Below are 17,772 nucleotides of genomic sequence, written 5' to 3'. Positions count from 1 at the left end.
CTGTGGCCCATTGAGAACTCATGCCAAAGCAGATTTTCCTGATAGGACTGCAGCCCATGGAAGAACCTACACTAGAGCAAATTTTTGTGACAGATTGCAGCCCATGAAAAACCTATGCCAGAGCAGAGGAAAGGTGTGAAAAGAAAGGTGCAGCAGAGAATGACTGCTAGACAGCGACCATAATCCCCCACATCTCCTCCCTCTTTTGCAACTAGGGCAGAGAGAGGAATCTAGAAAAGAACCACTATCAGTGGATGAGGATCAAGTCAGAGATTTATTACTTGAGAGAACTTGAGACATACCAGTCCATGGGACCAGATGGACTACATCCAAGAGTGCTGAGAGAGCTGGCTGATGTCCTTGCAAGGTTGCTATAATCCTTAAAAGGTTGTGGAGATAGGGGGAGATCGATGACAACTGGAGAAAGGCAAAAATTGCATTTATCATTGAAAAAGGAGAAAAGGACAATCTGGAAAACTACAGACCAGTCGACCTTACTTCAGTCCCTGGGAAAATCATGGAGTGAGTCCTCCTGGAACATATTTCTGGGTATATGGAAGAGGGAACAGTCAGCATGGCTATAGCAAGGGAAAATCAACCAGATTTTCTAGTATGATAAGATGACTGGATGTGTGGATAAGGGGAGAGCAGTGGATGTAATTCACCTCAACTTTAGCAAGGCTTTTGACACTATCTTTCACAATATTCTTGTAACCAAGTTTGGATGTTACAGCCTGGAAGGGTAGACAACTAGATGGATAAAAAAATGTTTGGATGATCAGGCTTAGATCATGGTGGTTAATGGGTTATACCTCTACCAAGATGCTGGTTACAAGTTGTTGGGAAATAGAATTATTGGGATCAATAAAAGAACTGTGCAAGCAATAGGCCTGGAAGTTTTAGGCTTGTGTGTGAGAAAACTTTCCATGGGAAAGTCCCTGTGTGAAAGATAACAAGCAGGCCTGAGGAACAGAGAGAGAGTGAAAACTTGCAGCTGTGCTATCCGGGAGTGAACGAGGGAGATGAGCACTGAATTCTTTTGATCATAACAAGACTATGGAAACTTGCCAATGTAAGTCCAATTATGTAGAAATAGAAATGTGTTTTGATAAGCTTTAAGCCACTTAGGAGTTAACAAGCTGGTATACTATATAAGTGCCTTTGGACTGCTAATAAATGGAGTTTTATGGAGTTTGCTCTATCAACCATATTGGTTTGGACTGTTTCTCTCTCCCCCCGCCGGGGGCCCGGGCTCCTCGTCCTGTTAAGCTTTCAACAACAAGTAGTATACCACAGGGACCTATCCTCTTCAACAACATTATCAGTCACCTGGAAGAGACAGAGTACTTGCTCATGAAGTCCACAGCTGATCTCAAATTGCAGGGAACAGTTCATACACTGGAAGGTAAAGCTGCCATACAGCAGGATGTGAACAGGCTGGAGAAGTGGGCCAATAGGAACCTAATGATATTCAACAAGGACACATACCAAGTCCTGCACCTGAGAAAGAAGAACCCCTGGCAACAATCTAGGCTGGGTGTAGCAGGTTCGGTTTGAAACTGGGCGGAAACACCAATTTGGTGGAGTGGTTTGGTCCAAAATACTCATTACTATTTACCTTCTGTGAGATAAGAATTAGGAGAAAAGCAAAGCAGGCACAAATCTTGAAAGAATATAAAGAAGTTTATTAACAGACCTAAGAGAGGGAAAAAGAAAAAATAAAATTATACCACACCTTCAGAACACTTCTCCTCCCCCCCCCCCCACCTTCCTCCCTTCTCCCACTGACAATGTAAAAAGACAACTCTTGAGATGCTCAGTCTGTTTACCACTTCCATAATAACCTTGTTCAGTCCATTTAGGAAGAGGAGTCTCTCTTGCTCATGCTATGGAGACATTATCACAATGAGACAGCCGCCCAGGTTGGTTCTCCGCTCACATGGGAGTTCCTTCCCCCAAATTACAGCTTTTCCCACAACTGCTTTCGAGGGTCCACTCTTGAATTACTGGGGTACAATTTTAAGGTTGAGCCATTCAGAAACAAAAGTTCTCTTCACCCATCTCTGGGAACATTTCATCTCTAAGAACAGAGGCCCTCCTCCTTCCCTGGGAGCAAAGGGTCCTCCTCATCTTCATCTCTAGGACTATCTCTAGGAGCATCTCTAGGAACAAAGGTCTTCTCCTTTCCATGTGGAGTAAGAGTCCTCATCGCTTCCATCGCTCTCTGTTCAAACTTCTCATGAAATTACAGATGCTTCAGCGCCTGCCTATCTCAGCGCAGGTGCTTTTGCTCACAAGTTGAACAATCCACCCCCCCATGCTTTCATGAAATTACAATGGGTACTCTGATACATCATAGCTTCACAACAGAATTTCAGCTTTAAGCATCTCTTCTTTCTCCTCCCTCAGGTTTTCAGCTCTTCACAGCACTAAAAGGGTTAATCTCACCCAGGCCTTGCAGCTGGAATGTCGCTTATCGCTGTTGGTCACATGATCTTTGCCAGGCAGCAGTGGGCAGCTTTCGGCTGAATCTTGGCCGCACTGGAGAGGGGGAGCCGGGCTGCTCCATCTGCCCATAGCAGGGCTGGGGGGGGGGGCTGCGGGTGGAACAGGGTCCATCGGCTCCAGGATGGCTGTGGCCCGGCCCGGCCTAGCCCGAGCAGGGCCTGGGCCGGGCCTGCTGGCCCCCATACGGGCCCCTGCAGCCATGTGTCCCAACACCGGAAACGAGAGAGCTCTGCTCAGGGTTTGTCTATTCTTAAGTGTGGATCACAGAGGCGGTCAAAATTTTAAGTGGCTTAAAGAATTGTCCATATTCAAACTGGCCATCTGATAGGTTCTGTCAGGTCACAGAGGAAGCGGTAAGCACCCCTTTGCAAGAACATCACTTCTGAGACTATGCTTTGCTAACCCATGACACTGGGGAATGAATGGCTGTGAAGCAGCTCTGCTCAAAAGGCCCTGGGGTCCTTGGTAGACAGTAAGCTGAACAGGATGCAACAGTGTGCCCTGGCAGCACAAAAGGCTAGCAGTATCTTAGGCTGTATTAACAAACAGTATCACAACTAGTAGATTGAGCAAAGTGATTTTCCACCTTCTACTCAACACTTGTTAGACCTCATGTAAAATACTACATCCTGTTTTGGCATTCAAATACAAAAAAAAAAAAAAAAGAGACATTGTTAAAGCAAAACAAGCTCAAAGGAGGGCCACCAAGATGGTCAGGGGACTGGAGCATTTGTCTTATTAGAAGAGCCTGAGGGAACTGAGCTTTTTCTGCCAGGAGAAGAAAAGGCTTGGGGGGAGCCGGGAAGGAAATCTAACAGTGGCCTTCCAATACCTGCAAAGATTTGATCCATAAGATAGACCCAGGTGACGCAATGCGCGAGTGGGGGGGTGGAAAGAGCGTCACGTCCATCCAGATCGCGTCCCTGTCGGAGCGGCTCAGGGGGGTGCCGCGCAAACACACTCGGACACACTCTGACACACCTCAGTGGGTGAATACTCGCAGCCACTCACACACACACAGTCATATAGCTCCTGCAGCATCGCCGGGGACAAAGAGGCGGGAGGGGTCCTTTGTATGGAGTTATGAGGGGTTTATTGGAGTCCCCGCTTGAAGGGAACCAGGGACAAAGAACCGGGAGCCAGTGGGGTATCAAGGAAAGGAGAACTATCTAGAAGATGGACTTAAAAAGGGTAAAAGGGGGTGGTCTTAGACCTCTGAGCCTGCCCACCAGCAGACCTCCCCTGTTTTGGGGTCCTGAGGCTCCCTGGCCAATCCCATGGTGGACTCAACCACTGCAACACCCAGGCTCTTTACAGTGGTGCACGGTAGAAGGACAAGAGACAATAGGCAAAAGAGGTTTCAGCTAAATACAAATAGAAGCTTTTTCACCATGAGAACAGTCAAGCACTGGAACAGGAGCCTAGATAATTTGTGCAGTCTCCATCTTTGGAGGTTTTCAAGACCCAACTGGAAAAAGCCTTGAGCACCCTCACCTGACCTCATAGCTGATCCTGTTTTAAACAGAAATTTGAACTAGAGACGTCCTGAGGTGTCTTCACATCTGAATTATCCTGTGATCCTATGATCCCTTTCATCAGATTGCATATATAAGGCCGGAACTGACTTCCTTAATAGACACATGTTCTTAAAGTGAAGAAAATAGTTCTACTTCAATACCATAAGAAATTATTGAAGGTGCACTGATATATGAAAAATAAAGAGGTTTCTTACAAAAAGAACTGTGAGGCAAAAATCTTCATTATAAACACCATGATTTATACTTATAAATAATCTATTGCCCTATTGTCTTGGGGTGACTTTGTGATGTGTATCCCATATCGCTGCCCCATACCCAGAAATTACTTTTTTTTTTTTTTTGCCTTTCTATGCCTTTACACTGAGTCTGAGAGGGGGAAGGAAAAACTGAGCAAAACTTTTTCAGCGCAGTTTGTTTTCATGTTCCAAGGTCACACAGACATAGAGACTTTTTTTTCAGCGCAGCAGGAGAGGGAGAGGGAAGGGAAGCACCCGGCTTGCTCTTTTTTCCAGCCTGCTTTTGGCAGTTTTTTTATTCCTCAGCTCCTTTTCCTCGGGAGAAGGTGAACTTTTGTTTTTCCTGGGACTTCGTTTTTTTTCTTTTCTCTCTGCCAGACGGTTTCAACATCAGAATACATTGGGAGGACTTTCCACCGAGGCCTTGGCCCTGGAGGTGGGCCCACCACCCTCTCCCATCTCCAAGGAGGAGGAGAGAGATCTATGGAAGGACTCTGAAATTTTTCCCAGGTTTTCTCTCCACAGCGAGAGGTTTTATTATTTAGCATTATTATCCTTTTCCCATGTGTTTGTTAAATAAATAGTTTTTCTCTCTTTCACTTTCCTTCAAGGAAAATTTATTTTTCCCAAACCTGGTGGGGGAGGGATAGTTGTGACCTGCCTTCTCTCAGAAGATATATTTCTAGTTTTGGCCAAACCAGCACACCTATTTAGGCTAAATACATTATCTTGAAGTTATACTTATGTTATTAGGAAAGATCAATTCAAATCTCAGCTCATTTTGATCTCATTTTTCCAGAAAACCTTTATTATTTCACTAAATCACCCTTCTTTTCCCAGTACTGAATTCCATATTCTTCAAAACAGTCAGATATGATAGTCATCTTGTGGAAGCAAAGGAAAAAGAAACTTTTTGCCCATTCTGCTGAATAAACTTTAAATAGTCAGCATATTTAAGGAAATAATTCTTCTAGTAAGACTTGACAGCAAAAAAACAAGCTATCGAACAGAGCTAAAAGTTAACAAGGGAGCTTATTCGTGAAGCTAAATTAGCAATCTAAGTTAAGAAAGAAGCTCCAACATTTTCCGAGGGAAAATATCCTTATTACTGGAGAAAACTATGTGGAACTGTTCCCCCATGACTAAAATGAAATTATTACATTAGTGCTAACACCTGATATTTAACACAGCAGTATTTGTTACTGCTCAAAACAGTCTGAGCAGTATTTGTCAGTAATACTGAAATGACATATTTATGTATTAATGAAATATTGGTAGAGCTCTAAAGAAACAAATGTGAGTGGAAGAAGATTAGTAAGTGTTGGGAAGTAGAATTGTTGGGATCAATAAAAGAACTGTAGCAAGAGCCTGCAAGCAAAAGGCCTGTGTGAGAAAAAAACTCTCCATGAGAAGATTCTTGTGTGAGAAAAGGCCTGGGGAATGAAGAGGGAGTGAAGACTTGCACCTGTTCAGATAAGACCCAGAGAAGGGAGGTAAACATTAAATTCTTTTAATCATAGCATAACTAATGGAAACTTGCCAATGTAAGTCCAATTAGGTAGAAGTAGAAATGCACTTTGATAAGCTTTAAGCCACTTAGGAGTTAACAAGCTGGTATACTATATAAGTGCCTTTGGATTGCTAATAAACAGAGTTTTGCGCTTATCAACCATATTGGTTTTGGTCTGCATATCTCTCCCCCAGCCGGGGCCTGCTTTCTCCCTTTTACAATTCCGACAAGTAAGTAGATACTACTAACCTCTGGCAGAAGATTATAAGTAGAAATTGCAAAATCTAATTTTTTCTTTTGTGTTCAAAAGAGCATCTTCTCTCATATTTGCATAAGCCCTTTTATGAAAGCATTAACTTTTCACAAAAGTTTAAGTTAAAAGAGTCAATAATTTCCATAAGCAGGGAGAAAAGAGATTCCAGTAGGCTGTAGAAGGTTTAAGTAATACTTTTCACACTAGTGTTGTGGGGGGATACTCACTTTAAATAAACTGTGAATTAATGTGGTAGAAGCATGCAATAGAAATAATGCTTTGTGCTTTCTGGTCTCTCTACAAAGTTTTTTTTCTCTGAGACCACTGCTGCACTACACTTAGGTCTATATTCTCTTTTACTTTCTGGAAGAACATCACCTGCAGAAGCAATACATGAAGCAAACTTCTGTCAGACTGGCAGGAGTACAGGTCTCCAAGAAAAAAGAGTGGGCAACAGCTGAGGAAGTCTTAAAAGAATCAAAAATTAATTTCAAAACAATATTTTTCTTCAGACTAAGTCTTGCTCAGGTAGCACTACTACAAAACCCTATTACTTACTCTAAATAAGATCCATTTATTCTTTCAGCCAGAATGTTATTAGAAGGACAAGACTATTATTTGCTGATCAACACCCAAATATTTTAGAAGAGGGGATAGTAAGCATTACTTACTGAACGTGACTGCTGTGCTTGGAAGGGAACAAATTGCCCTGGAGGTGGCAGGTGAGACGGGTGATGTGGAGAAAGGTGAGGAGGATGCAAAAGGAATGGGTCATTAGAAATCAGAGGTGGGAATGCTGCATATGGTACCGGTAGATGTTGGACTGAACATGCCTGAAGCATCTGAAAGAAAATGAACAATTTTACATCTAGAGTGAAAGGAAATTATTAAAAGAAAGCAGTCCACTTATCCTTAGCTTACAAACACAGCCCACACAATAATTAGTTCAGAAACTCAGTGAACAGTTTTTCTAATACAGAACAGGGTCTAAAAGTATAATGCTACCAGTTACACTTGCAAGGTGCAAAGGGCCTTTTATTTAATATTAAGTCAATAAGAGTTGGGGGTGTTCATTTTGCATTATCAGGCATAGAATCCCAAGGGGGGAGCAGGTTTACTTACCATAGTAGTTGCTATTCTTCCCATACATTACATTTTATAGGCACGTGCCAAGAAAATAATTGCTAGTTATAACTGAAGGACTTAGAAATTTCAGATTGTGCTGTAAACAATTCTATTGCCTGAAGTTGGGCCCCTTTTCTTCCTTCCCTTCTTGCTAGTACCTGCTGTCCCTTTCTGTTCTGTCCTGAGACTTCAAGGTAATCTGCTGATAGAAAATGGTGCCCATCTGTTGCAACTGCAAGGCAGTAACCCAAACAGAAGCATTACAAATTATCTATGCTGACATCTCCACCCAAATAGAATTCCCAGAATTCCAAAGGATCGATTAGAGCTGTCCAGACCTCAGGCTGCATGGAGCTTCAGTATCTGGAAGTCCCCCTAGCTGCTGAAGGCAGTGGTGGATGTCATAGCTACACAAGTGTGCCCAGTTAGAAGAACTCTTCAGACAAGTAGCTATGTAACAAGAGGAGCTCAACAGACAGCACAGTATCTGGGAATGTGTACAGGAGATTAATGTGTGGTATTGTGCACTGTCCCAGCCTTAAAAGGGAAGGTTACTTCTGTAAGGCCTTTGACATGGTTCCCCAGAATATCTTTTTCTCTAAATTGAAGAGAGATGGATTCAATGAATGGACTGTTCAATTGATAAGGAATTGGTTGGATGGTCTCATCCAGAGAGTAGTGGTAAACAGCTCAATGTCTGGATGGATATCAGTGACAAGCAGTGCCCCTCAGGCATCCATATACAAATCAGTATTTTTTAATATCTTCATCACTGATATAGTGTTGGGGTTTTAGGAGCTGTCCTGGGGTTTTTTTCTGTTAAAGGAATTTTCCCCCTATGTGTTGCTAGGGGGACAAATTGCTGGGTACTTAAGAAAAACAAAAGAGCTAGCCATAGAGGTTGGGGTGCATCTTGCTACTCTTTTGTTTCACCTGGGTGTGTGGACAGTCAGTTCCCATCGTTTGGACGGAGAGAGAGGCTGCTTTCTTCTGCTGCTTTTCCTTCTGCCGGAGAAACCCCAGGATCCCAAGCTCACCTTCCCTGCCCTGCTGGGAGCCGGGCTGCGGCCACCCTGTCCCCGCCGTTGCTTCGAGCCTTCGCTACGTTGTAGCCATGCTTGCCCTGCCTGCCCAGACCTCCGGGGGGTTCCCGCTGCAGCTCCACAGTTTGGATACATCTCGTCTGCCACCCAGGATTTGTGCTTGTCCCTGCTGTTCCAGCCTGCTGTTCCTGAGGATCTGGCCGGACACGGGGATCGGCTGCCCAGGGGTTTGTGAAGCTTTTGTTCCATCCCTCCCCTGGATCCCAGGCCACCAGTGCCGTGTGGAACCATCGCACCTGCCCTGCTCACTGGGAGCCGCCAGCGCCCCTGCGGGCTGCAACCGGAACTGCACCAAAGGGGAAAGGGCCTGACAGCTGAGAAGGCTGGCACTGGGTTTGTGATTGTTTGCTGTTACTGCCATAGTTATTGCTGTTTGTTTGCCTTGTTATACACATATATAATAGTAAAGAACTGTTATTCCTATTTCCTCATATCCTTGCCTAAAAGCCGCTTGATTTCAAAATTATAATAACTCAGAGGGAAGGGGGCTGGCATCTGCAAATCCAAGGGAGGTTCCTGCCTTCCTTGGCAGACACCTGTCTTTCAAACCAAGACACATAGACATAGGCATCAAGTGCACCCTCATCAAATTTGCAGATGACACCAAGCTGAGTGGTGTGGTTGAAATGTCTGAGGGATGTGATGCCATTCAGGGACCTGGACAAGATTGAGAAGTGGGCTGATGTGAACCTTATGAGGTACAAGGCCAAGTGCAAGGCCCTGCTCCTCAGTTGGGGAAAGCCTCAGTATCAGTACAGGCTGGGGGATGAAAGGATTGAGAGCAGCCCTGCAGAGAAGGACTTGGGGGTACTGGTGGATGAAAACTTTGATATGAGCTGTCAATATTCACTCACAGTGCAAAAGGCCAACCATATTCTGTGCCTGATACAAAGAAGTGTGCCCAGTAGGTTGACAGAGGTGATTCTGCCACTCCACTCCACTCTTGTGAGACCCCACCTGGAGTGCTGTGTCCAGGTATGGGGTCATCAACACAAGAAAGATGCAGACCTGTTAGAGTGGTGTAGAGGCCTGGGCAGTAAGGAGTTAAAGTGTTGCTATTCCTCAAACACCAATGGGCATTCAGGTGGGCAGGTTAGAACAGGATGTGCCTGGAAAGGAGGGTTGTACAAAGGCGGGGCAGCACCTTTCTGGAGCTAATTTTCCTGCTCTGGTCCATGGTCACCACACAACATAAAGGACAGCAGAAGCACAGAAATGGGGTCAAGGAGCAGGCAAGACCAATAGAGGGGGATCGAGACCACCAAAAGTCCCTCAAAGCCCCTTGACCCATTTCCAGAAAGGCCCAGAAGAATGGCCTGCACATGCTAACTCATTTATATGAAGAGCGAGAAACCTAATCCCAGGGCAGGGGAAACTTACCTAAAAAAGGAGCCTCCACAAAGCCTGGGTGATGCTCCCAAGACCCTGGACACCCTTTTGGCTGGATCGATACTGGACCCAGGACTGGTGACCTTCTTTCCTCTCCTATCTGATCTCTCTTTCACTCTATCTCTCTTCCCTCTTTTCTTTTATTCTTCTTATTATTAGAAGATAGGGGCAAAACATACACAAATTTCTATGCCAAGTGTGTAGTTTTCTAATAAAACTTTGTGAGCTTTTCTTGGGACCCTTTTGGATTTTGCCGTTCTTTTTTGACCACAGGTATCTACAAATCTTGGGTATTCCCTTCCATATAGGAGTGAGATGCAACAAATGGGTCCAGAGGAGGGCCACAAAAATGATCAGAGGGTTGGAACACCTCTCCTATGAAGACAGGCTGAGACAGTTCGGGTTGTTCAGCCTGGAGAAGAGAAGGCATCAGGGAGACCAGATTGCAGCTTTTTAATACTTAAAGGGGGCTTATAAGAAAGATGGGGACAAACTTTTTAGTAGGGCTGGTTGCAAGAGGACAAGGGGTAATGGTTTTAGACTAAACAAAGATAGATTCAGACTATGTTAAGGAAACGTCCCAGTCTGACCATTCAAGAGATTCTCTGGCAGTCACAATCCCAATGCCAGAGACTTTAACTGCTGGGACCAGAACCCCTTCACAAGTGGGTGGCTCCAGTGAGTGTGACTCCCTACACACCCCACTCACACACAGACCAGGTTTCCTTACTTGTTCGACCCCAGGTTTCCCAGAGCAGAGCCTCAGATGTCTCATTCCATAAAGCCATTTATTCATGGAGCAGTAACACAGAAACAGCCCCAGCTGGTGCCTCCAAGGAGGGACTCCCAACAAAGGATCCCCTGGGTTTTGTCCTGGGTTGCAGTGTATTCTATTACCCTCCTCATGACCTGTTGAAATCAGGTGAGGCAGTGTTGCCTCCTCCCTCTGGACTATTTTCTGTTAATGGCCCATCAATGCCCTGCTGCATGACTCCTCATCCCACTGTGAGATGCTCCACCCAGAGGGAGGAACCAAGCATTCCATCCTAGATGTAATCTGAGATTCCGAACACCACAAACACCCCTTTCCACTGGATTCCCAGAGGACAAGAGCTACATAGCCACCACTGGACCTTCTGAGGAAGAGCAGGCCCTTCTGCAGGATCACTGCTTCAACAGAACCACATCCATCACTTCAGGAAGACTGCAACCACCATTTTATCAGGATACAACCACCACCCTGACTAACAGGGTGTCAGGTTGTATCCTGACTCTGTCAGTTTAAACCAGTGTTTTCTGCCTTTTTTCTTTTTTTCCTTTTCTTTCCCTATTAAATTGTTATTCTGACTTGGTGCCTCCCACTGGTTTTTCAAACTAGTACAGTTTTTATACTGTTAAAGTCTAAGCGTGCACAAGTCCCACTCTTTCTCCTAGTCCTCTGCTCTTGCTGTGTCTCTCAGTGTCCATCCACCTCAATGGCACCACCAGTTTTCATGCCCTTTCTTATCCAAAAGGTTGGCAGTTCCCAGCTCCTGCTGTGTCTCTCAGTGTCCATTCACCTGGCTGGGCCCATCAGATTTTGTGCCCTTTGTTAACCAAAGGGTTGGCAGTTCACAGCCAGGTACCCACCTAGAACTCAATCTACATCTCAATCTGCAGCTGTATTCCTCAACAGTCCTCCCTTTGTTTTAATTGAACATCACTGCTAATATACTAAAAGAAAAAACCAAACAAGCTTTCAAGGCATTTAAACAATTCGCCTTATAACATTATTGCAAGTGATGAACATAGCAGGATTAAGGCTAACAAAATTATCATAGGGTAGAAATTATTATGAAGATAGAATTGCAAAATATTCTCAAAAGTCAGTTATTGACCAACTGGTTGATTATTCACTACTCATTTGATATGAGAATGGTGTATACAGTTGTTATTGATATTTTGATCAAATAATCAATTTAATAATATAAAAGAATTCTTTATGATTATAAGTTTCTTAGATTATAAGTAAAAAATGTAAAATATAAGATATAGGAATGTTGGCAGTGCTGTGTTTGAAATATGCAACCATAGAAACCTCACCAAGAAGTTACAGGACCCTTATGTTTTGTTCATGAAGCTATGGGCCACCACTTACGCTGCTTGGAATCCCCCTACCTTCCCATCTAGATTTGAATATCAGGGATTCCAATTAGTAGAGCTCAGTAGAGATGACCAATGATTTTTTTAGGATAAGAATATTGCTGAAGTTATATAACTATTGAAACAAATCATTGTAAAGGTTAAATTTAAGAGAGGACATAGTATGCATAGTATGTAAAAGAATTTATATAATGATGATTTAGCAGAAAAAGTATATAAAATGGGTGGGTTTTGTTTGTTAAGGGGAACATGTTTTCAGATGAGTTATCCCCCATGTTCCCAGAGCCTGAATAAAGAAGCATCTGCTTATTCACATCTAATTGGTGTTGGATGTTTCTTTCATCCCGTTTGGTGACACAGTTATCCTTACCCAAATTTTTAACAGCAAAATAAGAACACAATAAGACAGTAAATGATCCCTCCCATTTAGGTTTCAATTTGTATTTTCGTAAGGATATCTTGATTAACACTTCAAGGTTGTATATCATGTACTTGTATTTCAGGTGGTGTGGGTTGATACCATTGTGCATACTTTCTCTGCCCTTCGAACCCTTTCTGCATATATATAGCATACTGGGTCAAGTGTTCATCTCCATCCAACAGGCTGGTCTTAGCTGGGATAAGTCCCTGGTATGGCTAAGTGTCTCCCAAAAAGAATTTCTTCTGGTGTTAGTCCTACAGGTTGTCTCAGAGTATTCCAGACATCCCACAGAGCCAAATTTAAGGCTTCTAGCAATTTCAGATTAGTGCATGTACATATTTTTGCTATGTTTTCCATTCATCTTTTCTACTTGTCCTGAAGATTGTGTATATAATTTTCTCTCTATCGTCAGTCTCATACAGATGTTCGATTATATTTGCTGTAAAATGAGCACCTCTGTTTGATTCAGATAGAGGTTAACTCATTTCCCTTTTCCCATATGTGCAAAGCTACTAGATCTGCTCCTTGTGCACTCATACTTGCTGGGAGTGGTTGTGTTTCTATCACCTGTCCCTGACTCACCATGGCACACCCAGACCATTGCTGGCCTTGCAGGTAGTAGGATGAGCCATCTGCAAATAGAACTGTATCTGGGTTATATGAGGGGACATCAGTTAAATCAGTCCATGCTTTAATTGAGATACGTATAATTTGCTAACATTGGTAATGTTCGGAATCATCAGGTAGAGGCATTAGGCTTGCTGAATTCAAGGTGTGACGTCTTTAAAGATTACATTATCTGCTATTAGGAAGATCAGTTCATATGCATGTGCCTGTTGTGGCATCAAAGCTTGGGTTACACACTGTCTCACCAGTATTTCCACTTCATAGGGAACATGGACTGTTTCAGGATGTCTCAGGATAAGGGGGCAGCTCTTTTATAGTATTGTTGCTGCTGCTATCACTGACTTAATACAGGCTGGTGCTCTTGCTGCAACTGGATCTAGTTGAATTGAGTAATATGCAACCAGTCTCTGAGGGGGTCCTAAATTCTGTGTTACCACTCCACTGGCTATTCCTTTACGCTCATGTACATACAGATTAAAGGATCTGGGAGCCCAAGACCAGGAGCAAATGCTAAAGTACCTTTTCTAGCAGTGGACTCTTTGTTCTTGGTTGCCTCAGTCAGAAACTTAGTTCCCCTAACCTAGGAATCCATGGCCAACAAAATCCCATGACTCCTGAGAAAACCTTGCATCTGCTTTGGGTTTTTTTTGACTGGATGTGGGAACTTAATTATGGCCTTTATTCTTTCCAGATCTATTCTCTGTTGCCGTTTTCCCAAAATAAAGCCGAGATACTTAACTCTTTTCTGACCCAGGTGAAGTTTGGATGGAGATGCACGGTATCCCCTTTTCACTATACTGTTGGAGAATGGATTTATTGGGATCAATAAAAGAACTGTGCAAGCTATTGAGCTGGAGGTTTTTGGGCCTGTGTGTGTGAGACACTTTCTGTGGGAAAGTCTCTGTGAAAAGCAAAACAGTTTCAGCCTGAGAAATTTCAGGGAGTAACGGACTTGCAGGTGCAATGGGGAGGCAAGGACAACATTCTTTTGAACATAACAAGACTGTGGAAGACTGCCAATGTAGTCTGATTGTGTAGAAATAGAAATATGTCCTGATAAGTAAGCCACTTAGGAGCTAACAAGCTGGTATACTATTTAAGTGCCTCTAGACTGCTAATAAATCAGAGTGTATTTTTCAACCATATTGGTTGGCCTCTGTTCTTCTCCCCCCGCCGGGGATCCGAGCTCCCCGTCCCGCCGCTGCTCCCGACACTATACCAATGCATAAATGTATAGTGTCAAATATAAAGGCATTCTCATCACTACTTGCTAAAAACAAATCATCGACATACGATGTCATGGGTTAGCAAGCACACCGAACTTGGAACACCGAACTTGGAACACCGAATTCGGAACACCGAATTCGGAACTTGGAACGCGGAGTACGGGACTCGAACACGGAACTCGGACTTTGTACTGGGACTGGTATTTTATTCCCTTTGACCTGGAGGGAGCCTAATGCGGTGCCGGAGCAGCGCCGGCGGGGGCGGAGGGGTGGCCAACCTTTAGCCTGGGCCACCTTAACATCGGTGGTTCGCTGCTTGGCTGCTAAAGGCTTGCCTGGACGCTGCAGTACCCTGATACTTGGGGCGCGCAGAGGCGCGGGTGGTATCAGAGTAGTCCGCAGGTTTTTCGGTTTTTAGTTCGCGGTTTGCGGTTCGCGGTTTGTCCGCGGTTTTGTTTTCCGCGCTGGACTCGGGTTCGCGGTTTTATCTGCAGGTATAGTTTATGCGGTTTGTGTTTTCGCGCTGAGTCGCGGGTTTGTGGTTGACGCCGTCATGGAAACTCAGGCAGCCTTTAATGTGTTTTTACGCTTTTTAGAAAAGCAGGGAATTAAGGATATAAATCTTAATAAGGAATTGGTGCGCTTAGTGGAGTTTGGAATGGCAAGAGGGTATTTTAGGGAAGCGGGATCGCTGTTTCAGGAGCAGCAGTGGAAGGAGTATGGTGACTGCTTGTGGTTTTTGGTTATCGACGATAATAAGGAAGCCAAGAAGTTAATGAAGCCATGGAAAGCGGTCCTTAGTTGTTTGACACAATATCGGGTTGAGCAACAGGTAGCGGCAGTTGCTACAGCTCATTTAGGCGGCAGTGATCCCCCGCCTGGTATAATGACCTTCGGGAGCGATTATGTTCCCACGCCGCCAGTGGGGTGTTCCGTGCCTGTGAAACCCTCTACAGATCCGACATCGGGTGCCGTACCTACCGCACCTCCTGCACCTCCGGTGCAGACGCAGGCTGAGCTATCAAGCACCGGCGACAAACAGTTATGCCCGGAGGCCAGTAGATGTCACCCAGAGCCTGCTGAAACTAATGATCACGGTGCATGTAACACCCCTGCGTTAACATGTACTAGGGTTGATTGGAAAAAGATCATAGAAACGGCCCTTGAAAATGGAGATTATCTTCTCCCCGAGGTGATCGGGGATGCGGCTGCTTTTCCAGTAATGTACCAAGCAGCTGGGGGTAATGTAGTAGGAGAATATAGTCCGGTAAATTGGAAATTGCTAACTTAGCTGCGGGGCACAGTCAATGAGTCCGGGCTGCACAGTGAGCCTGCCAAGTAGATGCTGAATTATGTATGGGGTTGTGGCATTTTTTGCCTGGAGGATATTAAAACTATTGTAAGGATGATTATGACCCCCTCACAGGTTATGCTGTGGCAGGCGCACTGGCAACACCTTTGTGATGCCTCTGCTAACACCCACCGTGACGCTCAGGACCCCTTACATGGGGTTACGGTAGAACAGCTTATGGGTATTGGGCAGTTTGCCAGAGTGGAAATGCAGGTGCAAGTGGGACCAGAAAAACTATTGGAGGCTATGAGACTTGCCTGGCAGGCAATGTCTTTTATAAAAACAGCACCCCTCCAGCCTTCCTATCTGTCCATTAAACAGGGCAGGGATGAATCCTTTTCCAGTTTTGTTGATAGGGTTACTAATGCCATACATAATTCGGATGTACAGGAATTTATGAAAGGACCATTGTTAAGGCAGTGTGTTATGGAGAATTGCAATTCGTACACCCGGTCCATCCTAGTTACCCTGCCTGCTGATGCACCGGTAGAGCTGATGCTGGATAGGATGAGCCGTGTGCCAGTGGGGCCACAGGCAATGTTAGTAGAAGCTGTTAAGGTGGTAGGGAAAGATCTCCTGCAAGCTCACACGCAAGCCTTTGCAGCCCTTGCCCCCCTGAAAGGGGTAGAAGCACCAAGAGATGGGTGCTATGTTACCTCCAATGAAGTTAAGTGTTACCGCTGTGGCCGGAGAGGGCACGTAAAATGCCAGCGTTGAGTCCAGCGACTATGGTGCCGTGTGTGTAACCTCAACACTCACTCCACGGAAGCCTGCCCAAAGAAGTCGGGAAACGGGAGATCGAGCGCGAAGGGTCGCGGCGTGCGGACACCAACAGCGGCCCCTGCGGTAGCGATGCCAGTCTCCGCAACTCCCTGCAACCTGCCGGCTGCCTTCGGCCAGCAACCCGAGGAAGCCTTGGCTTGGACCTGGCAACAGCAGTAGATGTGACCTTAATCGACGGCATTCTCATCACTACTTGCTAAAAACAAATCATCGACATACGATGTCATGGGTTAGCAAGCATAGTCCCAGAAGTGATGTTCTTGCAAAGGGGTGCTTACAGCTTCCTCTGTGATGTGATAGAACCTATCAGATGGCCAGTTTGAATATGGACAATTCTTTAAGCCACTTAAAATTTTGACCACCTCTGTGTTCCACACTTAAGAATAGACAAACCCCGAGGCAGAGTCTCTGTCTCATTTCCCGTGCTGGGACAGGTGGCTGTGGGGTCCCGTGTGGGGGCCAGTGGGCCGGGCCCAGGCCCTGCTGGCGCCAGGTCAGGCCGGGCCACGGCTATCCTGGAGCTGATGGGCTCTGTTCTACCCGCGGAACCCCCCCACAGCCCTGCTGTGGGCAGCCGGAGTGTCTCGGCTCCCCTTCTCCAGTGCGGCCAAAATTCAGCTGAAGCTGCCCTGCTGTCTGGCAAAAGATCATGTGGCCAACAGCGATAAGTGAAATTCCAGCTGCAAGGCCCAGGTGAGATTAACCCTTTTAGTGCTGTGAAGAGCTGAAAACCTGAGGGAAGAGAAAGAGGAGATGCTTAAAGCCGAAATTCTGTTGTAAAGCTATGATATATCAGAGTACCCATTGTAATTTCACGAAGGCATGGGGGGGTGGAGTGTTCAACTTGTACTTGTGAGCAAAAGCACCTGCGCTGAGATAGGCAGATGCTGAAGCAGCTGTAATTTAATGAGAAGTTTGAACAGAGAGCGATGGAAGCGATGAGGACTTTTGCTCCAAATGGAAAAGGAGAAGACCTCAGTTCCTAGAAATGCTCCCAGAGATAGTCCTAAAGATGAAGATGAGGAAGACCCTTTGCTCCAAATGGGAAGAAGGGCCTCTGTTCTTAGAGATGAAATGTTCCCAGAGATGGGTGAAGAGAACTTTTGTTTCTGAATGGCTCAACCTTAAAATTGTACCTCAAAAAACTTCAAGAGTGGACCCTCGAAAGCAGTTGTGGGAAAAGCTGCAAGCCGGGGGAAGGGACTCACATGCGAGCAGAGAACCAACCCGGGCGGCTGTCTCATTGCGATAATGTGTCCATAGCATGGGCAAGAGAGACTCCTCTTCCTAAATGGACTGAACAAGGTTATTATGAAAGTGGTAAACAGACTGAACATCTCAAGGGTTGTCTTTCTACATTGTCAGTGGGAAAAGGGAGAAAAGGGGGGAGGAGAAGCGTTCTGAAGGTGTGGTATGATATTTTTTTTTCTTCTTTTAGGTCTGTTAATAAACTTCTTTATATTCTTTCAAGTTTTGTGCCTGCTTTGCGTTTCTCCTAATTCTTATCTCACAGAAGGTAAACAGTAATGAGTATTTTGGACCAAACCACTACACTAAATT

General features: G+C 45.0%; 1 protein-coding gene across 1 annotated transcript in view; it reads right to left on the bottom strand.

Moving 5' to 3' along the window:
* LOC138102678 (E3 ubiquitin-protein ligase RNF38-like) overlaps positions 1 to 17,772 on the bottom strand; it is a 406,849-nt gene that overhangs the window by 41,203 nt on the left and 347,874 nt on the right. Inside the window, 1 exon segment of the mRNA XM_069000397.1 lies at positions 6,717 to 6,887. Coding sequence (XP_068856498.1) covers positions 6,717 to 6,887 — 171 coding nt within the window.

Source organism: Aphelocoma coerulescens (assembly GCF_041296385.1).
Source record: "Aphelocoma coerulescens isolate FSJ_1873_10779 chromosome W unlocalized genomic scaffold, UR_Acoe_1.0 ChrW_unloc_scaf_1, whole genome shotgun sequence".
NCBI lineage: Eukaryota > Metazoa > Chordata > Aves > Passeriformes > Corvidae > Aphelocoma > Aphelocoma coerulescens.
Note: the sequence above shows the minus strand (reverse complement) of the source record. Positions and strands in the feature narration are given on the sequence as shown.